Source organism: Pocillopora damicornis, chromosome 7, assembly GCF_964200805.1.
Source record: "Pocillopora damicornis chromosome 7, jaPocDami1.2, whole genome shotgun sequence".
Classification (NCBI taxonomy): domain Eukaryota; kingdom Metazoa; phylum Cnidaria; class Anthozoa; order Scleractinia; family Pocilloporidae; genus Pocillopora; species Pocillopora damicornis.
The window spans coordinates 19,961,475-19,985,354 of NC_142676.1; the positions used below are offsets into that span (position 1 = coordinate 19,961,475).

Below are 23,880 nucleotides of genomic sequence, written 5' to 3' on the forward strand. Positions count from 1 at the left end.
AGTTATAAATTTTGATCCATGTTATCTTCTCCTTCAAATTTAGCGTTTTCAAGTCGTACACAACCTGATAAACACTGATCTAACAGGTTCACTGCGTATAGAAACCTTTTAAGCTTGGAAGCTTCGAGCATTTTTAAGCTTTGAAGCTTGCAAGTTAAAACTTCCAAGCTTCGAGCAATAGTGACATGCTGGTATCTGACAACCTTTCTCAGTGTTCGTGTCTAACGAACCAAGCTATCATTGATCCAGAGTTCGCTTATTTTCTGGGGTGCACTTCGCCAATGATTTATTCAGTTTTATTAGCTTTTCCTATGGGAAAAGAGGGAATCCAAGGCGCCATCAAATTCCCGCATTCCGAAAAAAATTCCCGCATTCCGATTCTTAAATTTGCCGTAGTTCGCTATCCCAACCAAACGTGCTTCCTGTCTTATCAGCAGTCACTAAATATCTCGAAACAATAAATGGTGAGTCAGTCTTCCGATTGATTCCCCAACGTATTACGTCGCCAAGAACAATTTGGTAAAAAGATCACAGGACTGAATAAATTAAAAACCATGTATACGTTGTGGTTCAATTTTACCCTTGGTACAAATTTTATTTTCTTTTGTGTTTGGGTGTTGTAATGTATGATAATGAGTTTGAAACAAAAGAAAATAAAATTTGAATCAAGAATAAAATGGAACCACAACATATATGTTGGCGTGACTACCAGCCGCTGTTTGGGAAACGAGACGGCGCCCCTCCCCTCCCCGAAGATTGGAAATGGAGATTAACTCACACGCAGCGATTGTGATAATTTCCGCACCAAAACGTGAAGGGGGGGGGGGGGGGGGCGGCGGCGGCTGTAGTCCTTCCCTCAGCTCCGTCGGCACAGAGCGGATAAACAGCGCGCAATCAGGGGATTGGTATTAAATGTTAAAATCGGATACGTCAGTAAATACTCAACCATATCAAAAAGAAACTGAATTTTATTACAAAAAGCAAATAGCAAAGTACAAAAATTATGACAAGAACTCTCCAGAAGATCTCAATGGTACCTCAAGGAAACGAAAACCATACATACCTGAAAGGTAAAGGTAAGTACTGTAGAGTTTCTTATTTAAATCATTTTCGAACGAATCGATCAGTCACTTTTAAGAAATTCTGTGACAACTGTCACTGTCACTTTCACCTTCACAACATCCAACGCCTCACCCCCCTTTCCCTTCCGCGGCTTCCTCCTTCACAAAACTTAAGATCGATACGTAAATGCAATTATTATCAGTAACCGTGACGTCAGCTGAAGATTTATTTAACTGCAGTTGCAAACGAATTGAAAATCATGAAGTTACAGCGCATGTAGCGTGCGAGGAAATAAGAAGCGTTTTTGTCATCCTTATTTGCCAGACAGAATATCGAATTTTGAAATTTAAATGCCGGTCGCCTCTATGTTCTACTTTTACAGGGAAAAATATTGAACAAGGCCAATCAAAAATAAAAGACAATTTGCTTCATAATACACTCAAGAGAGAAGAGTCTATGAAAATAAAACAAACCTAATGTATGGAATTTAAGTTCTTTTGTGGAATTCAGACAACCAAAGTTCAATGCCACAGTAGTTTTGCAGCATTCTCGGGATATCGCCAGAATTTCTTCCGATAAAGTCAGTTTGGTGACAAACCTAGAGCAGTTTTCAAAGTGTCGAAAACAATCTGAGATTATAATGGTTTCTTAATTACTTACTCTGTGATTGGTCCAGAAAACTCGCGAAACTTTCTCATCCAATCGGGTGCAAAACTAAAACCAATCACGACCTGGTGGCCCGCGTTTTCCCGCGCTTTAGACAGTTTGGTTGTTTATACCTTTAGTTCTCATTGGCTCTTAGAAGTATTTTCATTTGTTCTGATTGGCCTTGAACTTGAATAAATTATGATAACTTGAAACTTTGGATTTACGACACTCAACGAAAAGTGCTCTGATGAATACCGCAAGCTCACTGTGGAATTAAGTTTGCAGAAGCTTGTAACTCACCTCATCGCTTCCTTCAGCCGTGCTGCCTGTACTGGGACACAAGTGTTAACAAAACAAGTTACCTGCATCAACTTACCAAAGCAAGATAAAAAGCACAAGGTTTCCAATGGTGAAACAAACAAAAGCTGCACACCGCATGGGAACATCAGGTGATCAACCACTGACACGTGACCACGCAAAACAGGTTCAACATGAACAGTGGGTGAGGCACCAGGGGAGGGGGGGAAGCGGACTAGTGTGGAGTGTATCTATTTGAATGCCATAAGATAAATAAGCTGGAGACCCGTGCAACATCATTTACTCGTGTTTGCTTCACCACTACGACTAGGCAGTACGTTAACCCTTTAACTCCCATAAGTGACCAAGACAGAATTTCTCCTTGCGATATCAATACAATATCAAGAGGATTAGTAGTTGATCCAATATCAAATTCTCAAAACTAACATCACAAGAACTGTATGGTAGACAGTAAGGAGAATTACTAATGAGATCTTGGGAGTTAAAGGGTTAATAAGTTAACGAGATATAGGCCCGACGAAACTTTGTGAATAATAACAATTTTCGTTAAATCCCTTGGCACGCGACTCTTACGTCCAAAACCATTTCAACATTTTCGTTTTTCCGCGAAATTCCATCTTGATCCTTCATTGTTTAACTGTAACCCGCTGACGGGGTGGGTAAATTCGGCAATAATTAATGATTTCTTCTTCTCAAACTTATATTCGTTTACATCATTATCCCTTGACTTTATCATCCATAGCACTTGGCGCAGTAATTATTTTTGCATTAGGGACGTTACAGACTGCTTTGCAAGCTTCATTCATCCATGTTTACGATTCGCTTCCAAGATTGCTTCGTCCTTAACTTTCGCGATCTTGAGCGTAGTCCAACATAATTTTCACGCATAACGAGACTCCAACAACTGTTAATCCATGCCATTTATTCGAAATAAAAGATATTGAAAGCCGAAAGATCAAAAGCCTCATTCAGGTAAGATGAAAGGACACGACGATAGATGCATCAAGATTTTGAAATTTCTATACCACGATGTTGAACTATTATTGTACGTTCAACTACAGGCGCGATCATCTACCCGTAACGGGGCTCTTCTTGTTTAAATAACTCCCATTGGATGATTACTTTGGATTACAAGCTAAATCAAAATGAACAGGCGTTAATTCTAACGTACAAGTTATGCTCAGAATTTCCGAGACTCTAAAAAGCCAAAATTGTCGAGCAAGTTACCAAGTTTCACACTAGGTTCTAAAACTTGCGCAAGTACAAGATTCACAGAGGACTGTTTCACACCTAAAACTTGAAGTTAACCTAAAATCGTCCACCGAATCAAAGAAACGTCAGAAGTTTATCAATGTTTCAGTACCGCCGCATCATGCTGACACGTGGGGCGCCCTTGTAAGGCTCGTATCTGACGTCGCCTGCGACAGGGTGGCGCCTCTCCGCACCGGGAACTGCACTTCCAGTGTAAGCACCTCGGGCAACAGGAGCCGCCAAGGAACTTCCGGGCTGGTTCCAAGGAGTTGGTGCACTGTCGCGGGCAGTGACTGCAGCACGCGACCTATCGTCAACGGAGGGGCGGCCTGCATTTGACACGCCAAGCGAAGGAGTGGCATTTTGGCGCGATTCCATTCCATTTCCCCACGCACCTCTAGGCGGTATGGAGTCACGGCTGATCGGTGCACGGGTATCCCGAGCATCATACATGGTTCCTGGACGAGGAATGCTCTGCTTGACCTCCGCGCCACGATCTCGTGGACGCTCCCTCTCCCTGGCAGCAAGCGCATCGCGGTCTCTAGATGTCAGGCTACCACCATGTGTGTCTCGCCAGTCTCGCGCGGGTGGCTTGCTAGATTCCACTCCTCCAGTGATGGCCACAGAGCGATGGCTTGTGTCCATGGACAGCGAACCGAAGCGTGCATCAACATGGACATTTCTGATGTCTGCGAGTCCTGAGGACCCGTGCGTAAAGTTCCCCCCTCTGTCAGCTTGAGGGATAGGCGGCCTGCTATCACGAGGGTCAGGGGCACGCCAATTGGGTTCCTCTATAGATTTACTCAAATCACCTCGCACATTATGTCCTTGAGCTGAGGCGCCTGAGCCCAAGATGCCCCTGACGCCAGCACGCTCCAATAAGATGGACAAGCTCTTCTGTGGATCCATTCCAGCTCCAAGAACCCCAACACCGGCTCCAGACAAGTCACCTCCAGTAGCCCAGGCCTTAGTCTCGTGGTTGCCACGGCTGTCACGCAAGTCACGATCACGTGCTCCTCTGGAATGGTCGTGAGGTTTGTCACGCCCGCGGTGTCCTTCTTCGTTACGTCGCTCTCTCTCATCTTTCTTAAGACGCCTTTCGTCTGCTCGACTCCACTCCTCGGTTCTGCGTTCGCGACCGGCTCCAGCTGGTTGCCGACCGTCTTCACGATGGCCTCCTCGAGAATCACGCCTGTCTGAGGAGACTTCAGGACGGTCACGTCTGCTATCACGTTCACCCACTGAACCGCTGAAGAAGTCACGCGGTCTTTCGTCACCCAAAGCAGCCCGTTTAGGTTCTTCCCAAAAACCAACTGGTTTCTGAGCATGTGCTGGATCTCCACGTTCAAAGGGCGCACCATGGCGCTTTAGACTCCGACGTTCACGTTCCAATCGTTCACGTTCTAAACGTTGACGGTCCAAACGCTCTCGTTCAAGGCGTTCACGTTCCAAACGTTCCAATCGTTCGCGTTCAATGCGTTGTAAGCGGTCACGTTCAATTCGTTCACGCTCAAGTCTTTCTCGTTCAAGTCTCTCACGCCTCTCCCGTTCTAGGCGTTCACGTTCCTCGCGTTCACGGCGTTCACGTTCCCGTTGGCGTTCCAGTTCTCTTTGCCGTTCTATTTCACGCTGCAGCCGTATTCGTTCACGTTCTTGTCTTTCGCGTATCTCTCGTTCACGTATAACCTGAAGCCTTCTCCTTTCACGTTCTCTTTCTCGTTCACGTTCACGTTGTCGTTCGGCCATTTTCTCCCGTTCAAGTCTTTCACGTTCTCGTCGAAGTCGTTCCTGTCGCTCACGTTCACGCTGCTCACGGATCTCTTTAGCTCTCTCCAGCCTCTGTCGTTCCTGCCTATCACGTCGGATCTCGTCAATAGACTTGATTGGGCTTTTGCTGGGCTTTTTATCGTCCTTTTCTTTACTTTTATCTTTGTCGGTGCTTTTCTCCGTCTTGTCTTTGTCTTTTTCCTTCTCCTGGTCTTTGTCTTTCTCCTTTTCCTTGTCAGAGGATTTATTCGACACGACCGGTTTCGAACCTTCGTCTTTTTTGCCACTTGAAGAAGTACTTCCTGTGATTAGTATTAATCGTAAAACAAAACAGAACATTTTATGCTAAATAAAAGACAATCTGCACGACACATACCTCTCTTGCAAACAAAGCAGGCAAAACGAAAGCGAAGAAACACAAACAAAAAACCAAATGTGACGGGATGGAACCTCAACAGCCTCAAATGCAAGAGTAAACTGCATGCAATTACTCGACAGGAAGTTCAATTGTTAGCATCGTGTTCGTCCCACAAATCCAAAGGGTGTCTTTAAGGAGCAGGATAGAACGCCCCAAAAAGAGCCTTGACGAATCATAACAAAATCACAAAAGTAGTTAATCAACTTCAATAAAACCTGTGCAGCTCTGATCAGCACAACCTGAGAATCATTTTAAACAACAGTACAACGCTTGACTAACTCAACTAGGAGATCAGTCAACAAGGTTTAGATTTATTAGTTGAATTGACTCTCGTATGATCAAGATTAAAATTCTCTTTGATGCCCTATAACAGCATTCCACGACGAGTGTTGGGATTATGTCAACAACGCCGTTATCCTGTCATTAAGCTCTTCATTTCCATCGAATGCTTCCTTGATTTACAAGTGATTTGTTGACCACCATAGAGAAGGATGAGTAAGAGGAAATGCAACGCAACAGGACACTGATTCATTAGCTTTGAAGAAGAAACACTCAGTGATGGAGCTCTGTACACTGAACAACCTAAAAATGATGGCATGTAACTGGATGAACCATCCTAAAAGTTACACCACCATTCCACACGATTCATACTATCACCACAATCCCTAAAGCTTATCCAGCAACAATCCACGCAAAGGAAGTTGAAAAATATGTCCAGCTAAAAGAAAACCAGAAGAATTTCTTCTAATCCAATAAGAGAGGAAAAGAAAGGATCAAGCCAAGTATAAGAGGGTACAGTTGCTCTAAGCAATGCTGTTAAAATTATGTCCATAATAAATCTATTAGTATTAGACTAACCTGATTTCTGTTGTTTTGGAGTAGTTCTAGAAGATGACTTAGCTGGTGTTTTAGTGGCTGTTGATTTACCAGGAGTTTTTTCCACAGGTTTCTTTGCTAGCGGCTTCTTGTCATCAGTTTTTGCTTTGGATTTGTCTGATGAGTCAGCTGTCAACAGATCAAAAGGGGAATCTTAAACATAAGTATAAGGAATAATGCAACATTAATTAACTACTCCATGGCTTTCAATTGGCCACTTCCGAGGTCGTCTTTTCCTCTGTGATCTGGTGCCGAAATTTATGTAACATGGATGTGGCTAAGTGTGAAGTCGCTCTCATTGGTATAAAGAATGAAGTGCAGTGCCATATGTGCTTCATTGACAAACTCCAAGTTTAAAAAAGCGTGTGCAAATCTATCAGATGTACATCAAGTGGTAAAAGTCTTGTTCCACTCTACTACTATTTGCATTTCTTGATACCTCTCCTTTACCTTTACCTCTCACCCATTTCGTTTTGGGGGAGGGGGAGGGGGAGAGGGGGGGAGGGGGGGAGACAGGGGACTTTCAAGTACCTTAATAGGAACAAATAACATGTATCATCATCATGCAATTGTCATTGTGTGAGCATGACGCTTAGTAGCCTCACTGTGAAGGGGTTGCAAAAGATTGTGAGTCAAATCTTGTTATATCTCTTGCTGGGCCAACTCTTAACCAACAGAGTATTTCCTTGGCTAGAACCTGGATATTTACAACTTTGCATAACTACACATACCTGGCTTGTCCTTCTTCTCCACTGGTTTCTTATCTGCTGGTTTCTTGTCCGCTGGTTTCTTTTCTGCTGGTTTCTTCTCTACTGGCTTCTTTTCTGCAGGCTTTTTGACAGCTGGCTTTCTGTCAGCTTGCTTCTTATCAACTGGTTTCTTATCTGTTGGCTTCTTGGCAGAGCTAGATTGAGTTGTAGGTATGCGATCACCTTTAGCCTATAAAAGACCACCACAAAAGATCAGTCATTTCTGGATATGAGCCAAAACCACCAAACTTTGTTGGTTAATCTTTATAACAAAAAATTTGTTTCTACACAACTAAAAGATTCACCAAAATACTGCAAGGTTTTCATGCCACACACTTTTCATGCCTGGATTTTCCTCTTCTTTCTTATATCTCTTATGCCACCAGACCAAGTAAAGAAGATTTCACTAGCTGAGTTCTTTACCAAAAGAAAATGATTCACTTACCCTATCCACAGTGATAGTTTTTCCATGCAGTTCTGTGCGATGAAGGTGTGATATACACTTGGCAGCCTCCTCACTGGTTGACATGGTAACAAGTCCAAAGCACTGGGCACCAGGAGCCTTGGAGTTTGTCACAATCTTAGCACCAACCACCTAAAAACCAGGAACAGTTTCAAAAAACAGTTTCCCCCTCAGTTTTTGAGCATCTCAACAAAACTTTTCATATCACTTCTACAAGGTATCATTTCCCTGAATAATGTAACTATTTATGCAATGGCTAATTCCACTTGGCTTTGAACTGTTCAAGGAAGCTCATAGTCCAGTTGCTTGAAGAGAGATTAATAGGATAATTTTCACTTTTTTTTTTCTTAAGCATCCAGTCATCAGATTGTAAACAAAAAGAATTATCTACAACTTAGGGTTATCTGAACCCAGCTTTGAAAAACCTGGTCCAGAACTTTACTAGGGTATACAACAGTAAAATATCAAGGTTTACCAAACTATTAAAAAATTAAAGAGAGCCACCACATCAGGGTGTGAAATTGCGCCTAATACAGGTGCCAATGCGACTAAATTTTTCACTTTGGCAACCAAATCCTGAAAATTAGTCACCAAATTGGTGACTAGAATGTTTCATCATAACCTTACCAAGAGATATAGTGAATTAAAAAGATTTGCAAAGATAAATCAGCGGCAAACTTCCTTATTTAGTTTGTTTCCAAAACACAGCACATGCATCTTGATCAATAACGAGATGCCATCTTGGATTTAGGTGAGCTTAACTGTTGTATATTATCCATCCTAGTGTCCACTTTGTAACACATTGAAGATCTTTTCCCTAACTTAATTTTGGAGGGTCTATCTAGAACGCTGACAGCTTAACAAAAGGTTTTGTTTGTCTTTGAAAATGGCAACCAACTTTTTTTGAATTGGCTACCACTTTGAAGAATTTAGGAGCCAAGTGGCTATCAGAAAAAAAAATTAATTTCATGCCCTGCACATTAATAGACATTTTACCCCAAGCTACCTTCTTAACTCCTATAAGTGACCAAGACAAAATTTCTCCTTACAATACTGATATAATATCAAGCAGTCAGGAGAAGATAATTAAGAAAAATATCAATTAAAGGATTGTTTGATCCAATACCAAATTCTCAGAACTAACATCAAAAGAATTGTATGGAAGACAATAAGGAGAATTACTGATGAGATCTTGGGAGGGAAAGGTTTTAAAGATTGTACAAAGGCCAACTACTTCAAAAATAAGGTTAACAAGATATGAAACCAGTGCTTTCCTTTTCAGGCAGTAACCAGTGATATTTACTTCCTGTAGAAACTCCTAATACAGCAAAAAACTGCTTGGAATTCTTGGAAATTGATCAGGGAGAGGATTGCTCCAAAGGTTTGAAAATTTATTTTACCTGTCATGCTTAAATTGAGGGAGAACACTGTGAAACTCTTAGAATTCATGATAAATTCACTCCTCACCTTTCCATACTGACTGAACCTTGTTTTCAGGTCTGCAGCTCTTGTTACAGAAGACAGATTGCTCACCCACAGACTCTTTCCAGTTTCTTTTTTGTCCTTTGCAGAGGAAGCACTCTTTCCTGGTGTTTTGGTTGTCTTGTTGTCAGCAGCTTTTGAATCTTTACTCTTAGCTTCACCTGTTTTCCCTTTCTCACTGAAAGCAAAGTGAAAGAGAATTAAGAACACCGTTTTTAAAGTCTTCCTCAGTTTTAACCCTTGACCTTCCCAGATCTGATTGTTAATTCTCCCCTCTAGCTACTACACATTTCCTTTAAAATTAGATAAGTGAATTTGGTATTAGATCAAGAATAACAACTTATACATGATGAGTTTTAGTGTTCTCGTAACCTGTTTGCTGGATGTTGTATGGATAATTTAGGGAGAAATTACCTCTCAATCACTTCTAGGAGTTAAAGGGTTAAAAGTGTGGCAAGCTAACTGATTTCTTATAGATCTCTATAAAGCTTTAGAAAACACCCACAAGGGTGATATTATATCAGATATAAAAAAAAGTTTTCAGGAAAGTGGCAGTTAACTTGTTCACTACCTAAAGCGATTAACATATAGCTTCTCCCTATAATAACCATATGGCATCCAGCACACAGGTTATTAGAATACTCCAAATTAACATGTAGAAGTTTTCTTGATCTAACAGCAAATTCTTGAAACTAGTTTATAAGGAAATGAGTAGCAGCTAGAAAGGAGAAATAACAATCAGATCTTGGGAGTTAAGGGTTAAAAGAAGTTCAAGGTAAAATTATAATGCCAAGAGATGTGGCCTACTCATCCTGCATGAAGTATGAAATATATAAGGTGTAACACGACTGTTTCAGCAGCAACTGGTCAATATGTACAACCAACAGTTAAAAAATTTAACTGAAACCATTTTCAATTTGTCATTTACTTCTCAGAATTGTTTAATCTTACTGCACCTCTGGGAGGAAGATGTTAGGGATTTTGAACTTCCTCCATCTTTAGCCTTCTCTTCTTTTGCTTTATCTGCTGCCTTGGTGTCTTCTTTCCCAACATGGTTTTCAGCATCCTTGGTTTTCCCTGGCAAAAATAAGTTGATAAGTTGACTTAGAATCAAACCCTGACTTCAAATAAAAAAACAAATAAAACAGAGAGAACATTCATCAAGAGTCATCAAAAGGTGTATTCTCTGGTTAAGGGTTAGATTGTAAAATGTAGTTCCATAGTGAGATGGAATTCTGCACACATCATTGGTTCCACGCATAAAAAAAAAGAAAGAAAAAAGAGAAAAAAAGAAAAAGGACAAAAAAAGGAAGAAAGTTTGAAAGCATTTCTCCTCTCAAACTTAATATCATACACAACTAACCAATAATATTACTGAGAAGTAAACATTTCCACAAGCATAATCCAACTCTCCCCATGATGAAAAAGTATTTTCTTAGCTCACCACTTTCTTTACAGTACACGTAATTCCTTTACAATACATATGTGATGCCAATGATAATCAAATGATGAAGATATTTTGCAGTGCAATCAAAAGAAAGGAAATTGTTGCATGAAGGACAACCAAAGATTCAGTTATAGGAATAATTGCAACTAAAGATTTTTTAATCCCCATTTCCAACTTGGCCCTAAGTAGAAAGTGCATTTAACAAACAGATGATTTGATGGTTATAAAGTTCCACTCTTCAGTATTTTCTTTGTCCACCTGGACCAAGTTTGATTTCCAAGATGATGAGGTATAACAGATATTGTGTTCCTTATCCCATGGCACCAGCTTTGGTGATATTCTTGCTTTCTTGCTTTTATGGCAGTTTTCAGTGCTTACTTGGACCCCTGCTATCTCATCTAGAAGCAGTTGAGTGAGTTCTGATTTTATACTGTACTTGTCCCAATAGGGAACCATGAAAAAGCATCAGCAACATGACTGAGGGCTCCTTGTTTACAGAAAAATTCTGGGCTTTCCAATAAGGGAGGTGACTCCACATAACACCAATGTGTGGTCACAAACATAGTTGGGCCAAATTTAACTCATATGATGTGCTAATCTAAAATTCACAATGATAAAGATACACAATCTAAACAAACAGCTTTGGCACCTTTCTCAGACTTTTCTTCTCCCTTTTCTTGACTCTTAGCAGCAGCTTCTGCAGCAGCTGCCTCTTTTGCTGCAGCCTCTGCTGCAGCTGCTTCTTTCAAATCATCATCAAGGTCATCTTGTACGTCATCTGCATGGACAAATAATGAGACTGACAAACTGTTCTCTTTGGAACCATCAAGCTCTGACATGTCCATGGCTGTAGCACTGTCATCTTTCATTTGTTCACTTGTGTCTTCTACACTTATTTCTGCTGGTCCTGATGTCTCCATTGGCTCTTCAACATCAGCTGATTCTTCTGTACCTTCCATTTCGTGGGTGTCTGATGTAAACAAACATTTTCACATTTTTCATTCTGAGCAATTACAAACTTCAATGAAAAAAGCTTATGAAAGCATTTAACATAAACAACCACATTCTCTGATACATTTTCCTCAAAGGAAATGTGATTTATCGAATGCCTATTTTTGACAATTTTTCAGGAAAATGTACATTTTATGGCTTTAAGCTCAACAGAAAATCCTTTAGAAATATTTTCAGAATACTGATGGTGAGAAGCTAAGCTGACTACTGAAAACAAACCAATCCCTGGATCAGTTAATAAGATAGAACCCTTGCTTACATAGAGAAATTTAAAATAAATCTGAGATAGAAAGAAAGCAGAAATTATTGCACCTTCTTCTGTTTCCTCTGTTTTTTCTTCTTCAATCAGAGAATGGTCATCAACCTGCACAATACAAAAGATTGTGTTTATTAATTACTCATATAAAATGCAATGTAAGTTCACATTTCATTAAGAACCAGGAGTTCATTGTCACAGTTTTCTGTCAGTGGTAATGGGAAATATAAAATGATACTTGAGATGTATGTAGTCTGATGGCCTAAGACTTTTTTGCCCTCCAATGCCTACCTCTTTGTTGTTATCCAAGTCATTTTGCTCCTCCAGATCCTCCACTTTAATATCTCCCTCATTTGGTATCAAGTCTCCATCATCTTCTTCAACATCCTTTTCACTGTCCTTTTTTTCCTCCTCCTTCTCCTCATCATCATCATCATCGTCATCATCATCATTGACCTCATCACCATCATTATCATCACCATCATCATTGTTATCATCACCAACTTCAGATTTCACTGTCAATGAGGTGTCAATTATGCTGTCAAGCTTATTACTGTCTAAATCATCAGCATCCAAAGGCTCCTCTTTGAAGGCTTTATCTCCCTTTAGATCAACATCCAATACAGTATCACCTTCGTCCTTGACCTATTAAAAACAAATGAATAAAGGGGGTAATGTTTATCACAAAAGCAAAAAATTGTTGATAGTTAAAAAAAAATTGTCAGAAGAAAGAAGCAGTGTTTAAAAATTTTCTCCATGGACAACGATAAAGAAAAGAAATGTTTTTCTTGGAAAAATTTTACTTCACCCGTCCAAAAATTATAATGACTTGTGCTAGTCAAGACGAAAGATGCTGTAGGATGTAGAGTTTCATTCCATAATCGTTTTAATATTGTTGGGGCATGCACAATTACTTCACTTGAAAACAAACAATTGAACCCAGTAACAATATCACCTTTTTAAACTTTACTAAAATGGAACGGTCGACTACCACACAATTAGTTTAGCGATAACAGTGGAAAGCACAACGTTTTTATTAGTAAGCTTACACTGACCGACTCCTTGGGTTCTTCCACTTTCGGTGCAGCTTTCCTCTCTGTAGAGAGACAAAAAAACAATAACAACAATGTAAGAATTCCCAATTTTACCTGGGATCAATAAACTCAGAAGGGAAAACAGCTGGTAACATATGTGCTTACTTAAGTCTGGGGTGATCGAAGTTTTCTTCGGCTGTTTCTGCCTCTGAGGGGACGCAATCGGACTCGCTGAGGGCTGTTCTTCCGAATCGTCTTCGTCATCTTCACCAGTAAGATCCACACTATCAATTGGGATGAAATCTGAGGTCTCTTCTTCATAATCCTTTTCTACCTCCAAGGCCTACAGAAATACAGAAATTAGAACGCTTCGATCGGAAGCTAACCCGACTTTCGGAATAAGCTTATCTAGTGTTTTCTCGTTCCCGCCAGCATCTGCTCAAGCCATATCATATATTTTTCGAGAAATAACTGTACAAATTACCTTCTGTAATCGTTCCAACAATACTGCCTTCACTCCACTTTTCTCTAAGCCTCTTTTTTCGAGCTCTTGACGGAGATCTACCACTCGTAAATCGGCGAGTTTTCTTCCGCCCAACAAAACAGTCGCCATTTTTAGACATGTGCCGTGAGCGAAGAGAAAGAGAATATCCCGGATGATATAGCTGGAGTCACAAGGCCTTGTGGTCAAGACCCGGTACGATTTCTACACGGAGTATTACGAAGTTCCACGGAAATTACCGAGTATTGCCTATCTCAATAACGACTTCTTGTCGATCATCGATCGCAATATGATCGTCATAGAAACATAAACAAGATGGCGAGTTCTTCGTCTCTCATGTGATACAAAGCAATTTTGCTCCGAATCACAATGGCCCAAACGGAAGACTTGGTAAATATGTACTATAAGGTAATTTTCACCAAATATTGTTTTAAAATTATAAAGAAAAATTATCAATGGATCGTACATAAATCATGAAACAACCTGACTTCTAAAAGCCTCTCCAAAATAATTATTTTGCTATTCAATTCGATACATGCACAGTATAAGCCTTCCCAGCTCAGTAGAAGATGGATTTGGAAAGACGACACAAACACACTGGAACCAGTAAGGTAAGATAGTAGAGACTAATAATATATATTTTATTCGCTATGAAATTTATTTTCCCCACAGTTTCGAAGGGACGTTAATGGTGATCTCATTAACTTGGACTGGTCCAAATTGACCATCGCAGAGGTTGCAATTAAATCAACGAGAAGGAAAACGGCACGAAATATAGATCCGGAGAGAATGTAACATGAATCCTTTATATGCACATCTTTACTGCTGAGGTATCTCCCGAGAATGTCCTGAATAAAACTACCGTTGAATCAGTAAAGCGTCACCGTATTGAGAGGGCACCCTGTATTAAGCGGTCAGTCGTCAAAGTCCCGAATTTTTTTACCTAAATCACTATAATTCAGGTGAACTATAGTGATTTAACACTAAATTACCCTTGCTGTATCGCAAACAGCCGAAAGCTCGTATTTTTTAAAAGTTTTAGCCAGAGATCGTTTTTTTAAATTTTACAAGACTAAATTACCCTGTTAGACTCTCACACCTACGTAGCACCACAGTTTCATCTCATTGTCCTCAACCTGTACTGAACAGTCACTAAAAGCAGGGCCACTCAAATCAAACTAAGAATAATCTTTAAAGTAATTTTTAATCCGTACTTCTCTCCCAAATCAAAGTAAGTAGTACTTTCGAGCAAGATTCTGCATATGAAGTGGTCAATTATGGCATAAATAGGTATTGTTTACCATTTTCATAATTTCCCAAATCTGTGGAACCAAGGTGTATTTAGTCAAGGTGTATTTAAAACCGTCACCCTACCATGGGTGACTGCTTAATACAAGTTCGACTGTATACTCCTTGTGATTTATGCATGAATTATAAATAGAGGGGGTAAGTTTCTAAAGAAACTGTGGTGCTGTGTAAGTGGGAGAGTATAACAGGGCAATTTAGCATTATCAATTGAGTTGATAATGTAAAGTGGCCATCGTAAAGAGTTTCAAAGCTGACATTTTGAGGGGTGGCCCTTCATTCATTAGCTCTGATGAGGGGCTAACATGCGAAACATTAGCTTTGAATTATGTTGTGTTTTTCTTCTGTCAACAGCACTGTTCCTGGAAGCTTTGATAAAGGTGTTAACTTTCATCTAGCTGCAAACAAATCCAAAAGAAGCAAAGGAGGCTTAGGAATTCACTTTCAGGACCTGAACAAGAAAAATGATAGGCAAGGCAAAGCTAAGAATTATAGAGTTGTTGATAAATTTTTCTTTTTTCTTGATTGACCCTTTAACTACCAGAAATTATCAGCACATAACTTTTCCCTGTGATTACCATATTTCCTCGAACAAGTAACCACACTCCTATAAGCACCCACCAAAAATAAGTGCCCACCCCCCTTGTTATAATTATAATATCAAACAAGCACCCCCCCCTCAAATAAGTACCCCCACTCCTCCCTCACTTTGTTAAATAGTAGAGATACGAGAAAAAACCTGTCTCCATTGCCTCTTGATTTATAACTTCTAAATCTTCAACTTAAGCAGAATCAGTACAAGTCAAAATTTTCTCCATGAATGCTCTCTCCTTCCAGTAGACACCCCCTCTTTTGACAAATCCTCCTTGTTAGCACCTTAAGAAATGTATAGAGAACAGTGTGGCAGATATGTGTACTAATGTTGAGATGTAAAGTAGGAGTTGGTCATGTGAGTTTGTTTCATACCCAAGGAAGAAGTACACATCAAAAAAATGCACAGAAATCACTTAATCAAAATGCAGAATACACATATTAATCAAAGAAAGGTCACTGTTGAGATTAATTTCCTTATTGATTTTATTTAGTGATTTTATTCTTGAGGCTGAAGATTTTAATTTTCATATGTTCCCATAACAAAAACATAGCTCTTTGTTTGTTCCTCACTCAGGGGTACACCATCAGTCATGTCCAAAAACTACGGGGCTACAGGAGCAACATCTCGTCGTGGCCAGGCATACCTGTTGGTACAAAGAGCTGGTAACATGAAAGGTTCCTCACCACGCCCTAGTGTCAAGCCAGCTGCAGCCAATGAACATGCAACTGTAACACTGGATGATGTCAAGAGTGTTGCATTAGATTCCATGCCAGATGTTGACCTCCTTCCTCCAGCATTTCAGGAATGTTATAGGTAAAAGTTGCAGGAAACACAGCAGCCTTGTGAATAATTGGTTAGAATGTGGATTGAATAGGTCAGGGCTAGAGCTCTGGCTGTGTCATTGTGCTGAATTCTTGGGCCAAAAGAGCATCTTACCGTCCAGGAGTTTAAATGGGTACTAGTTAACTCTTAAGGAAGCTAAACAAAATGGTAAGGTGGGAAGCAGCAATTGCCGCTTGCCTAGCTCAAGTTATAAAGTGCTAGACTGTTGTGCATGAGGTCAAGGATTCAATTCCCAGACTGGACCAACACTCAATGTCTTAAAATAACTGCCTAGAATGTGCTGTCTTTGCTATCATGACATTTGCAAATGGTTAGACATCCTAGTCTTCTTGGGTAAGGATGAGAAATCATAGGCAATGCATCCTGCATCTTCTCTGTGCTGTTTAGCAGATGTTAGAGAACCCATGCACTTCTCATAGCAAACAATTTAGTTCCCAGTGTTGTGGTCTGGCCTTGTTTCAATGGTTTACTCCTGGTTGCTTCATGCTATGGAAACCAGGATCAGTTTGATGGCAATGATTAGACCAAGTTTTTATCGCTAGATTTGTAAGACTCCATGAATTGTGGAGATCCAGTTTGATTACAGGCTGAAGCTACAAGCTACAAGTAATAGTGCACTGACCCAAAAATTGAATAACAACCATTTGACAAGCAGTGATTGAAATTTGAGGCTTGATGTGGCCTTAGAAAATCACATATTCAAATGAAGCACAAAAAAAGAAAAAGAAACAGAAACTTTCTGGGGGGGGGGGGAGATTTCAGTAATGTATCTAAATTTCATAGCTACACTATGCTTGTTACCGTACTTGATGATGCTTGAAGCATTTGGAAGATTTGAATCTTTTTTTTGCAGCTCTGAACAATTTGATGAATTTCAACTGGCCATTTTGAATTACTTTGATGCATTCTTTGAGAGGATGGCTATTGAAAATAAACCAAAACCAATGGCAGTGTAAGTGATATTGACACTTTCATATGAAAGAGATGGACTTATCATTCCACTCTAAAAGTTTACATTACACCTTCCTCTATGAGTCCATAATGTGGCCTTTGCCTTAGATTTACTGAAAGATAATGAGTGGTTTGTTGATACTGATGAAGCCAAATCTATATTAGCTTGGCTAAGCTAGCTTTAGAATGATGTTAGTGTGAGGGCTATAGAAATATTCTAGGTTAGTACCTTGAGCCTGCAGGTAAAGAGCAAAGAAAAAATAAGATTTAAACTGTAAAATCTTGGTCCATTTTTTTTTTCTGTGAAATGACTCCTGTGCTGCAGAGAGAAGAAGGATCTGTGCTGCAGACAGAAGTAGGATTGATATAAGTATCTGACAACTTGTTATCAGTCAATTGATAACAAGTTAGGGTTAATGTTGGGTTAGGGGAGGGGTATGTGGGCAGTTGCCCAGATACTGATATTGATCCAAGAAGTAACTTAAAAATTATGCATCAAAGTGTGATATTGGTAAGACGTATATGTATTTAATTATGACATCCACAGAGTTTACATGTAATTATACATGCAATACAATGAAAAGAAGAAGTAAACAAAGCAATTGCTAACTTGTATCATTTTCCTGCGCAGTGAACCAAGTCTAGCTGAGAGAAAAGCGCTTGCAACAGCTGTCTCCAAACAAGAATCAGCACAGAGACTTCTAGGACAATGTTACTGTACACTTGTTCTTGGGCTTGGACTGGAAGATAAACATCACATGGGCTGTGGCAGGTAATTATTTCTTGAAGAAAAGATAAGAAGTATCATGTACATGAAATTTAATTTGCAGAATTTTTTTATTTGGATGTTGGTAGTATTTTCACTGCTTAGCAGGACCAAATTTTCAGCCCAAGATTACTGAAATTTTTGCAGGGAACTCACATTTTTGTGATTTTTTGTACATAAAGAGAGGATAGATAGATGGAATTTTCTAATTTTTCAACTTTTTGAGTCATGTAATGGGGCACTTCTTGAGAGATAAAATATAGATGGAATTCTGTAAGTGAGTCTGAATTCATTGAGAACAGCTGACACTTTTGATTCACTTACGGAATGTTCCATTTGACTGGTAGATTAAGTAAATTGTTTTGTGCTGTCTATCTTGCTTCCTTTTTTTTTATTGTGAGAGATATTTTTGAGATCATGAATCCTCAAAACCTGAAAGTAACAAAATGAAGCCTTACAAAGTTTTTATGCGACACATTTATATGTGAATCATGAGAGAGCTCTGGTGTTAGATTTACTAGGAAATGTGTCAAGGAATCAAGGAAGCACTTTAAATGATAACTTTCCATCTTACTTTCCACCTCATCTTATTATTAGAGGAGGAGGAAAGCAGGTTGGGAAATTTTTATTCCCTTTAGGTGATATAATATGGAAAAAACAGGTCCGTGGATTGACCACCCTGCTTTATTGGAGTCAACTTAACATACATGTATATCAGTCTGGGCCCAGTTGTTCAAAAGCTGGATAATGCTATACAACAGATTAATCCCTATCCTGCAAATAATTGCTAGCTATCAAAAGAATAAATTGCTATCCAGCAGATATTAGTGTTGGCGAAACTTTCTACTGGATAGAGATTTAACCCTTTAATTCCCAGATCAAATTTGTAATTCTCCTTACTGTCAACTACACAATTCTTATTTTAGTTCGGAGAATTTAGTATTGGATCAATTAAGGATATTTTTCTTTATTCTCATCACTTATCTGATTGATATTGTGTGGATATTGTAAGGAGAAATGCTGTCTTGGTCACTTATGGGAGTTAGAGGGTTAACCAGTGAATAATGTTATCCACCCTTCAAACAACCAGGGCATGGTCTGGAATAAATTCCCTCTGTTGTTGTCTCTAACTTGCTGTTTGCTAAATTTTAGACAACGCAGCTCATACACAAGCAGAGACAGGGAACTCTATGAGGTAAGTTCATTGTTATATGTACAGTTATAAGAACATGATTGGTTTCATTTCATGCCTGGCCTGGGTTGTTCAAAGGCTGGATAGTGCTGTCCACTGGATAAATGGCTATCCAGGGGATAAGTGTTCACAAAACTACTGTGTCAGCTGGATAGCAATCTATTCAGTGGATAGTGCTATTCAGCCTTTGAACAACAAGGGCCTGGTAATTTAAGGTTAGCTGGATCATTTAATGCATTTGTCCACGTTTTTGATTTCATTATTTTCTTATTCCAAAGGCTCTTTACCCATTTTCTGCATATGTGACCTACATTGCATTCAGACAACAACATTTGGATTTAATACAAAAAGAACTGGGAAGGTACGTGTTTCATTTAACACAATAGATATTTTTAAAAAAATCATCAATATTTAAGTGACCATGATCTCTTATTATGATCAATATATCACTGACATCATCCTTGTCATTATTATTATTACTGTCATTTTCACGGTCACGGTCACTGTCAAAGTCAGTGTCAATGTCATCGCCATATCATTATTATCATCATAATCAGCATCACTATCAGGATAAAATTCCTATTTTTGTTTATTTCAGTATTTATTCATACTCAGTTTACCTTTTCTCATCAGATTGTTTCGTTCAGACACATTCAACCCAGCAGGGCGACCCCAAGCAATTGAAGGTACTCACACGTGACTTCACATAACGTAACGTTAAACACGCGGGCACATTACCAAAAGAAACATAACGTAATTGACATATCATACCTTTTTCTTGTCAGAGGTGTATGCTATGGATCGCCTCAAAGACAGCACCAAGCAGCCGTTAACACCTGCCGAATATCGTAGGCTCAAACCGTAAGTGTTTTAACATCCTTTTTACAATTCAACTCACAGTCTATCAATTGATTTCAAGAAAAAGATTAGTTCGGCACTTCGGATCGAGAGGCCTGGGCTCAAGTCCCGGCCGGATGACTTTTTAACCCTCCCCTCCCCTCCCCTCCATGCCCTATTCATTATTTTGTCTTACTGCAAAAGAGCTCTCACAGCCCGCCTCGTCTCCTGAGGACATTTGGAAGGCCTCTCCATCTACTTTTCTTCTCATCTCAGCACCTAAGACCCCGGGTGTCTAGGACCCGTGGATAGAATTTATTTCCATACTAGCATAGTCCAAAAGCATGACAAACTTTTAGAGCTACAGAACATTATGCTCTTGAATTAGTTAAACTGTATATGTAAGTGATTGTCTCCTTGTCATACTTTACCTCCTCTAAATATCGCCGTTGCCTTGATTGCGTCACAGAAAGCGACCGCCTATCAAGTCAATTATCAAGTAAGTACGAATTAAATGATACTCACAACTTCATGATTCAATTTTAATTTTAAAACTGATTTTCTCTTCTTGGTCTTGCATTATTACAACTTGACATTGAAATTTCAAACAAAAAAAGCAATTATGCCCGTGAGACTAGTTGTGACGAGGTTTGTTTCTCTTACAGCCAACGTTCTCCGGTGCTGGTGTCCCTGTTACCGACCTCACAGGAAGCAAGTCCGTGGTTTCTTGATCGCACCAAAGCTCTTCCCTTGTCGGAAAAGTAAGATTATGGTCATGAAATTTTCAACTCCTTTCAAAAAGTGACAGATGGTTGGCTCTGCATGCAGAATAGTCGTAAATGCTACTTCGTTGAATTGTCATAGCAGGTGCTATGTGTGTTCAAAATGGCAAGACACGCGAAAACTCACCCCCTTCCTTCCTTCGCTGCCCAAGTAACCGCGCGCACACTGTGAAATCACGGTTCGTGTACTATTTTCAAGCACGCCTCGTTAGAAATCCGTTTTAATCTCATCCATCCTTGTTCCTGCTTGTTAAGTGTCATCTCTTGTTCGTGTATCTATCTCAATGAAAAAATACCTGTAGTCTCCTTCGATGAACTGCATCTGAAACTGTATCAAGCGCCACGACGATGCTCCTTCTTTGCTCACTTGTGACGCACAAAATGTTCATTAAATTATGATTTTTGCAGTGAGATTCCACACGAAGAAGAAAAGCTGGGTCTTATCCTTCAACCCAAGTAAGTAAATTCGTGGTAGTTGATGATGTACATGTAAAGAGAAAATTATCAGTTCTCATTTTTCGTAAATGTTTGTTCTGACATTGCAGAAAAGATTTAGCTTTTTTAGATTTCTTCTTCTTCAAATTCGATGGTTTGTCTATCACTGCCTAAGTTTGTACCATTCCTTTTGACTGGTATTCCAAAATTTTGGAGTTCCAATTCAAGTCTATTGCACCCAAAAAAGGTTTCCCCCATAAGTCTTATTGAGATTCTAAGAATTATGGGACATGGTTTTTTAGACTAGTATGCTGTTAAGATGGAATGTGACAGTAACTGTGACGTCAAGTCAACGTTTTCTTTTCCCTGCAGAGTTGGTATCATCGGAGAACCCATGTCCGGTTTTAATCCATTGACTTTGGCACCGTTTGGCGAGGAACATGAGGAGGAGACTGGAGACGAGGCGGGATCAAGAAGAAGGTATAACCTAGAGCGCATTTTGATTGGATGTCGTTTAACCAGAGTCATCATAACAGCCAATTAGAACAAAAGGAAATATCAAAGGGAGCCAATGAGAACTCAAAGTAAAGACAAGGAAACTGCTTGAAGCGCGGGAAACGCGACGGTGGCCAAGTCGCGACTGCTTCTGGTTTTGACTCTGATTGGTTGACAAAATCGTGCTAGCTTTCGGACCAATCAGAGAGCGAAATAAGGCAAAACCTAATAAATTCCGGATTACTTTCGACAATTAATTGAAAATTGGCGTTGAATTGTATCTTGCTTTCTTTAAAATTCAAACCCTTAGTCCCAGCGCTCCTCTATGAGTTTACGTCATTCAGTTACAGCAGGAGCCCATTACCCGGAGCTTCCATCTTCCATACTTACCCTCTGAGTCAACCCTGTCTCGTATCTTTTTATTGTTAGAAGCACCTCCCACGGGTTTTTTTCGCGGGTGTTTACATAATAGCCAATCATAAGAGAGCTGTAGTCCTCCGTATTGTTTACGTCACATGCAGAGAAGGAATAGAGGTCAACCTTCGCCTTTGGCCGCCATTTTTTTAGGGTTTTATGCGAACGTCAGCGTGTTTTCGCGGAAAATTAAAGAACCCCCAACATATCTCAGTTCTAAAAATAAAAAGATACGGGACAGGGTTGACTCAAGGGTACGATTGGTATGAAGGCTCCGGGTAATGGGCTCCTGGTTACAGCCAAACTAAACTGCGCTTTTTTTTAATCCCCTTTCAGTTCCATACCAGGTGAAGCACCTGTAACCCCCAATCAGGGTAAGTCACCATCATCAGCCGCCGCTCATAAGTGCTGCTCAATAACGTTGTTTAACCTATCAGTTAAAAAAAAATCACATGATTTATGATAAAATGAACGTTCAGACCCTCCTCGGGCCGTAAGTTGAGCGAGCTTGTGCAGAGAAGTGACAGAAATTGTTCACGGTAAACTCGCCTGGCACTAGTCATTATTCATCTTCAATGTTTATCTCTTGTCCAAATAGCAGGAAATTTGGTCATTGACCAATCGCCTACATTAGCAATAGTAATTTAGGTTCCCAAACAAGTCACAATTTTGCAATTTTTTTTTCTCACATTTCTTTACAAACTCACGATAAAAAGGGACACGCTTTGTGACACCTGCCAATCAAAAATCTTAATTATATTCGACCCCAATCTCCGACAGAATTTTGAGAATGATCAAAAACACTCTAATAACACCATGAAAAAATAAAAACCAGTGCTTTCGGTTCGGCCAGACCTGATAAATGTCGAACACCTTTAGTATTATCCGTTCGAAATCCAATTCTCTCTCTTGCCTTCCTTTTTTTATCATTAATTTTCCGTTTTGATTCTGATTTATACAGGAGCAACCAGCGACGTAGAAGAAGGAGAACCCGCTGAACAGGAGGAATGATATAAACACCAACTTTTAGTGCATGTGTCCTGACGTAAAGTCAGATTGTCACAAGAAAATCACACACGTTCTGTCAAACACATTATTGTAGATAAATTGTACAGAGTGCCCATTCTGTAATGTATTTAATAAATTTTTTTAAATTTGTATCAGCTTTTACTCCCTGTGGAGTAAAAGCTGATACACCTTGTTTATTGAACACGACGTGATTTTCTGTTGTTGTTGCCCCAAACGCAGATGCTCCCAATTGTAACAAACCAACAAGCTTGGAAGTCATTACTCGCTTGATTCTCGGCATCACGTTGTGAATAGGTGAATAGAAGATCTTTTTGCAATTAAGATTATTCATATTTAACAATCCTTCCAGCGAGTCTCGAAGTCTTATTAATTACAAGTCTAATTTTAATTTTTTGTAAATGAGAAAATGTATTAGTTATAGTTTCTATTTGTTGCTCTTTCCGTTGGCAAATAGAGCTTTCTGTTTACTTTGGCGCCGTTTGAAACAAAAAATTATTTTAAAGATGGATACGAAAAACTCATGACACTATGGGTTGTCAAATCCTTATTGCCTCAATTGATATCGTAGCGGACAGCAAGCAATTTCTTATTTTCTGAGAGGGTTTAAAGAATTATTCAGTTTAATGCCAGGATCGCGGATGTTGGAAAATTTTGACATGAGTTATCGAGTGCTGTGTTGACAGTGTGTTTCCCTCCTTGAAGTGTGGGTTTAAAATAGCAGCAAAATAGAGGTGCAAAGACACAGGTGTTTCCTTTTGTCAAGCTTGAAATCTGCTGTAACCAAGATTTTTCAGAAGCAGACCTCTAAGCTTTTCCTTTGTCCTGAACGGAAAATACCGGATCGCGAACAAAATACTAATTAAAGTGACCCGTTGGATATCCACTGAGGCGTATTACGTAATAACTGGGAAAAATCAACTGTGCTTCGGTTGTGTTCCACCGTAACAGTTAA

The 23,880-nt window shown here is 39.6% G+C and overlaps 2 protein-coding genes across 2 annotated transcripts; one reads left to right on the forward strand and one right to left on the reverse strand.

The window, feature by feature from the left end:
* Positions 1–950: 950 nt before the first annotated feature.
* Positions 951–13,489, reverse strand: LOC113677483 (uncharacterized). Its single transcript, XM_089211122.1, has 13 exons — positions 13,267–13,489; positions 12,948–13,125; positions 12,804–12,844; positions 12,040–12,393; positions 11,805–11,856; positions 11,131–11,451; positions 9,991–10,111; positions 9,020–9,212; positions 7,535–7,684; positions 7,072–7,279; positions 6,323–6,469; positions 2,011–5,348; positions 951–1,063 (listed from the first exon to the last, which is right to left on the reverse strand). The coding sequence occupies exons 1-12, from the start codon at positions 13,393–13,395 to the stop codon at positions 3,385–3,387; spliced, it is 3,858 nt and encodes a 1,285-aa protein (XP_089067248.1). The 5' UTR covers positions 13,396–13,489; the 3' UTR covers positions 951–1,063; positions 2,011–3,384.
* Positions 13,450–23,109, forward strand: LOC113677492 (protein phosphatase 1 regulatory subunit 36-like). The gene is made up of 16 exons (XM_089211123.1): positions 13,450–13,674; positions 13,828–13,895; positions 14,944–15,060; positions 15,758–15,997; positions 16,881–16,979; positions 17,610–17,750; positions 18,897–18,939; positions 19,215–19,297; positions 19,570–19,622; positions 19,722–19,797; positions 20,243–20,272; positions 20,439–20,534; positions 20,964–21,011; positions 21,363–21,470; positions 22,236–22,273; positions 22,861–23,109. The coding sequence occupies exons 1-16, from the start codon at positions 13,654–13,656 to the stop codon at positions 22,908–22,910; spliced, it is 1,311 nt and encodes a 436-aa protein (XP_089067249.1). The 5' UTR covers positions 13,450–13,653; the 3' UTR covers positions 22,911–23,109.
* The last annotated feature ends 771 nt before the right edge of the window (positions 23,110–23,880 follow it).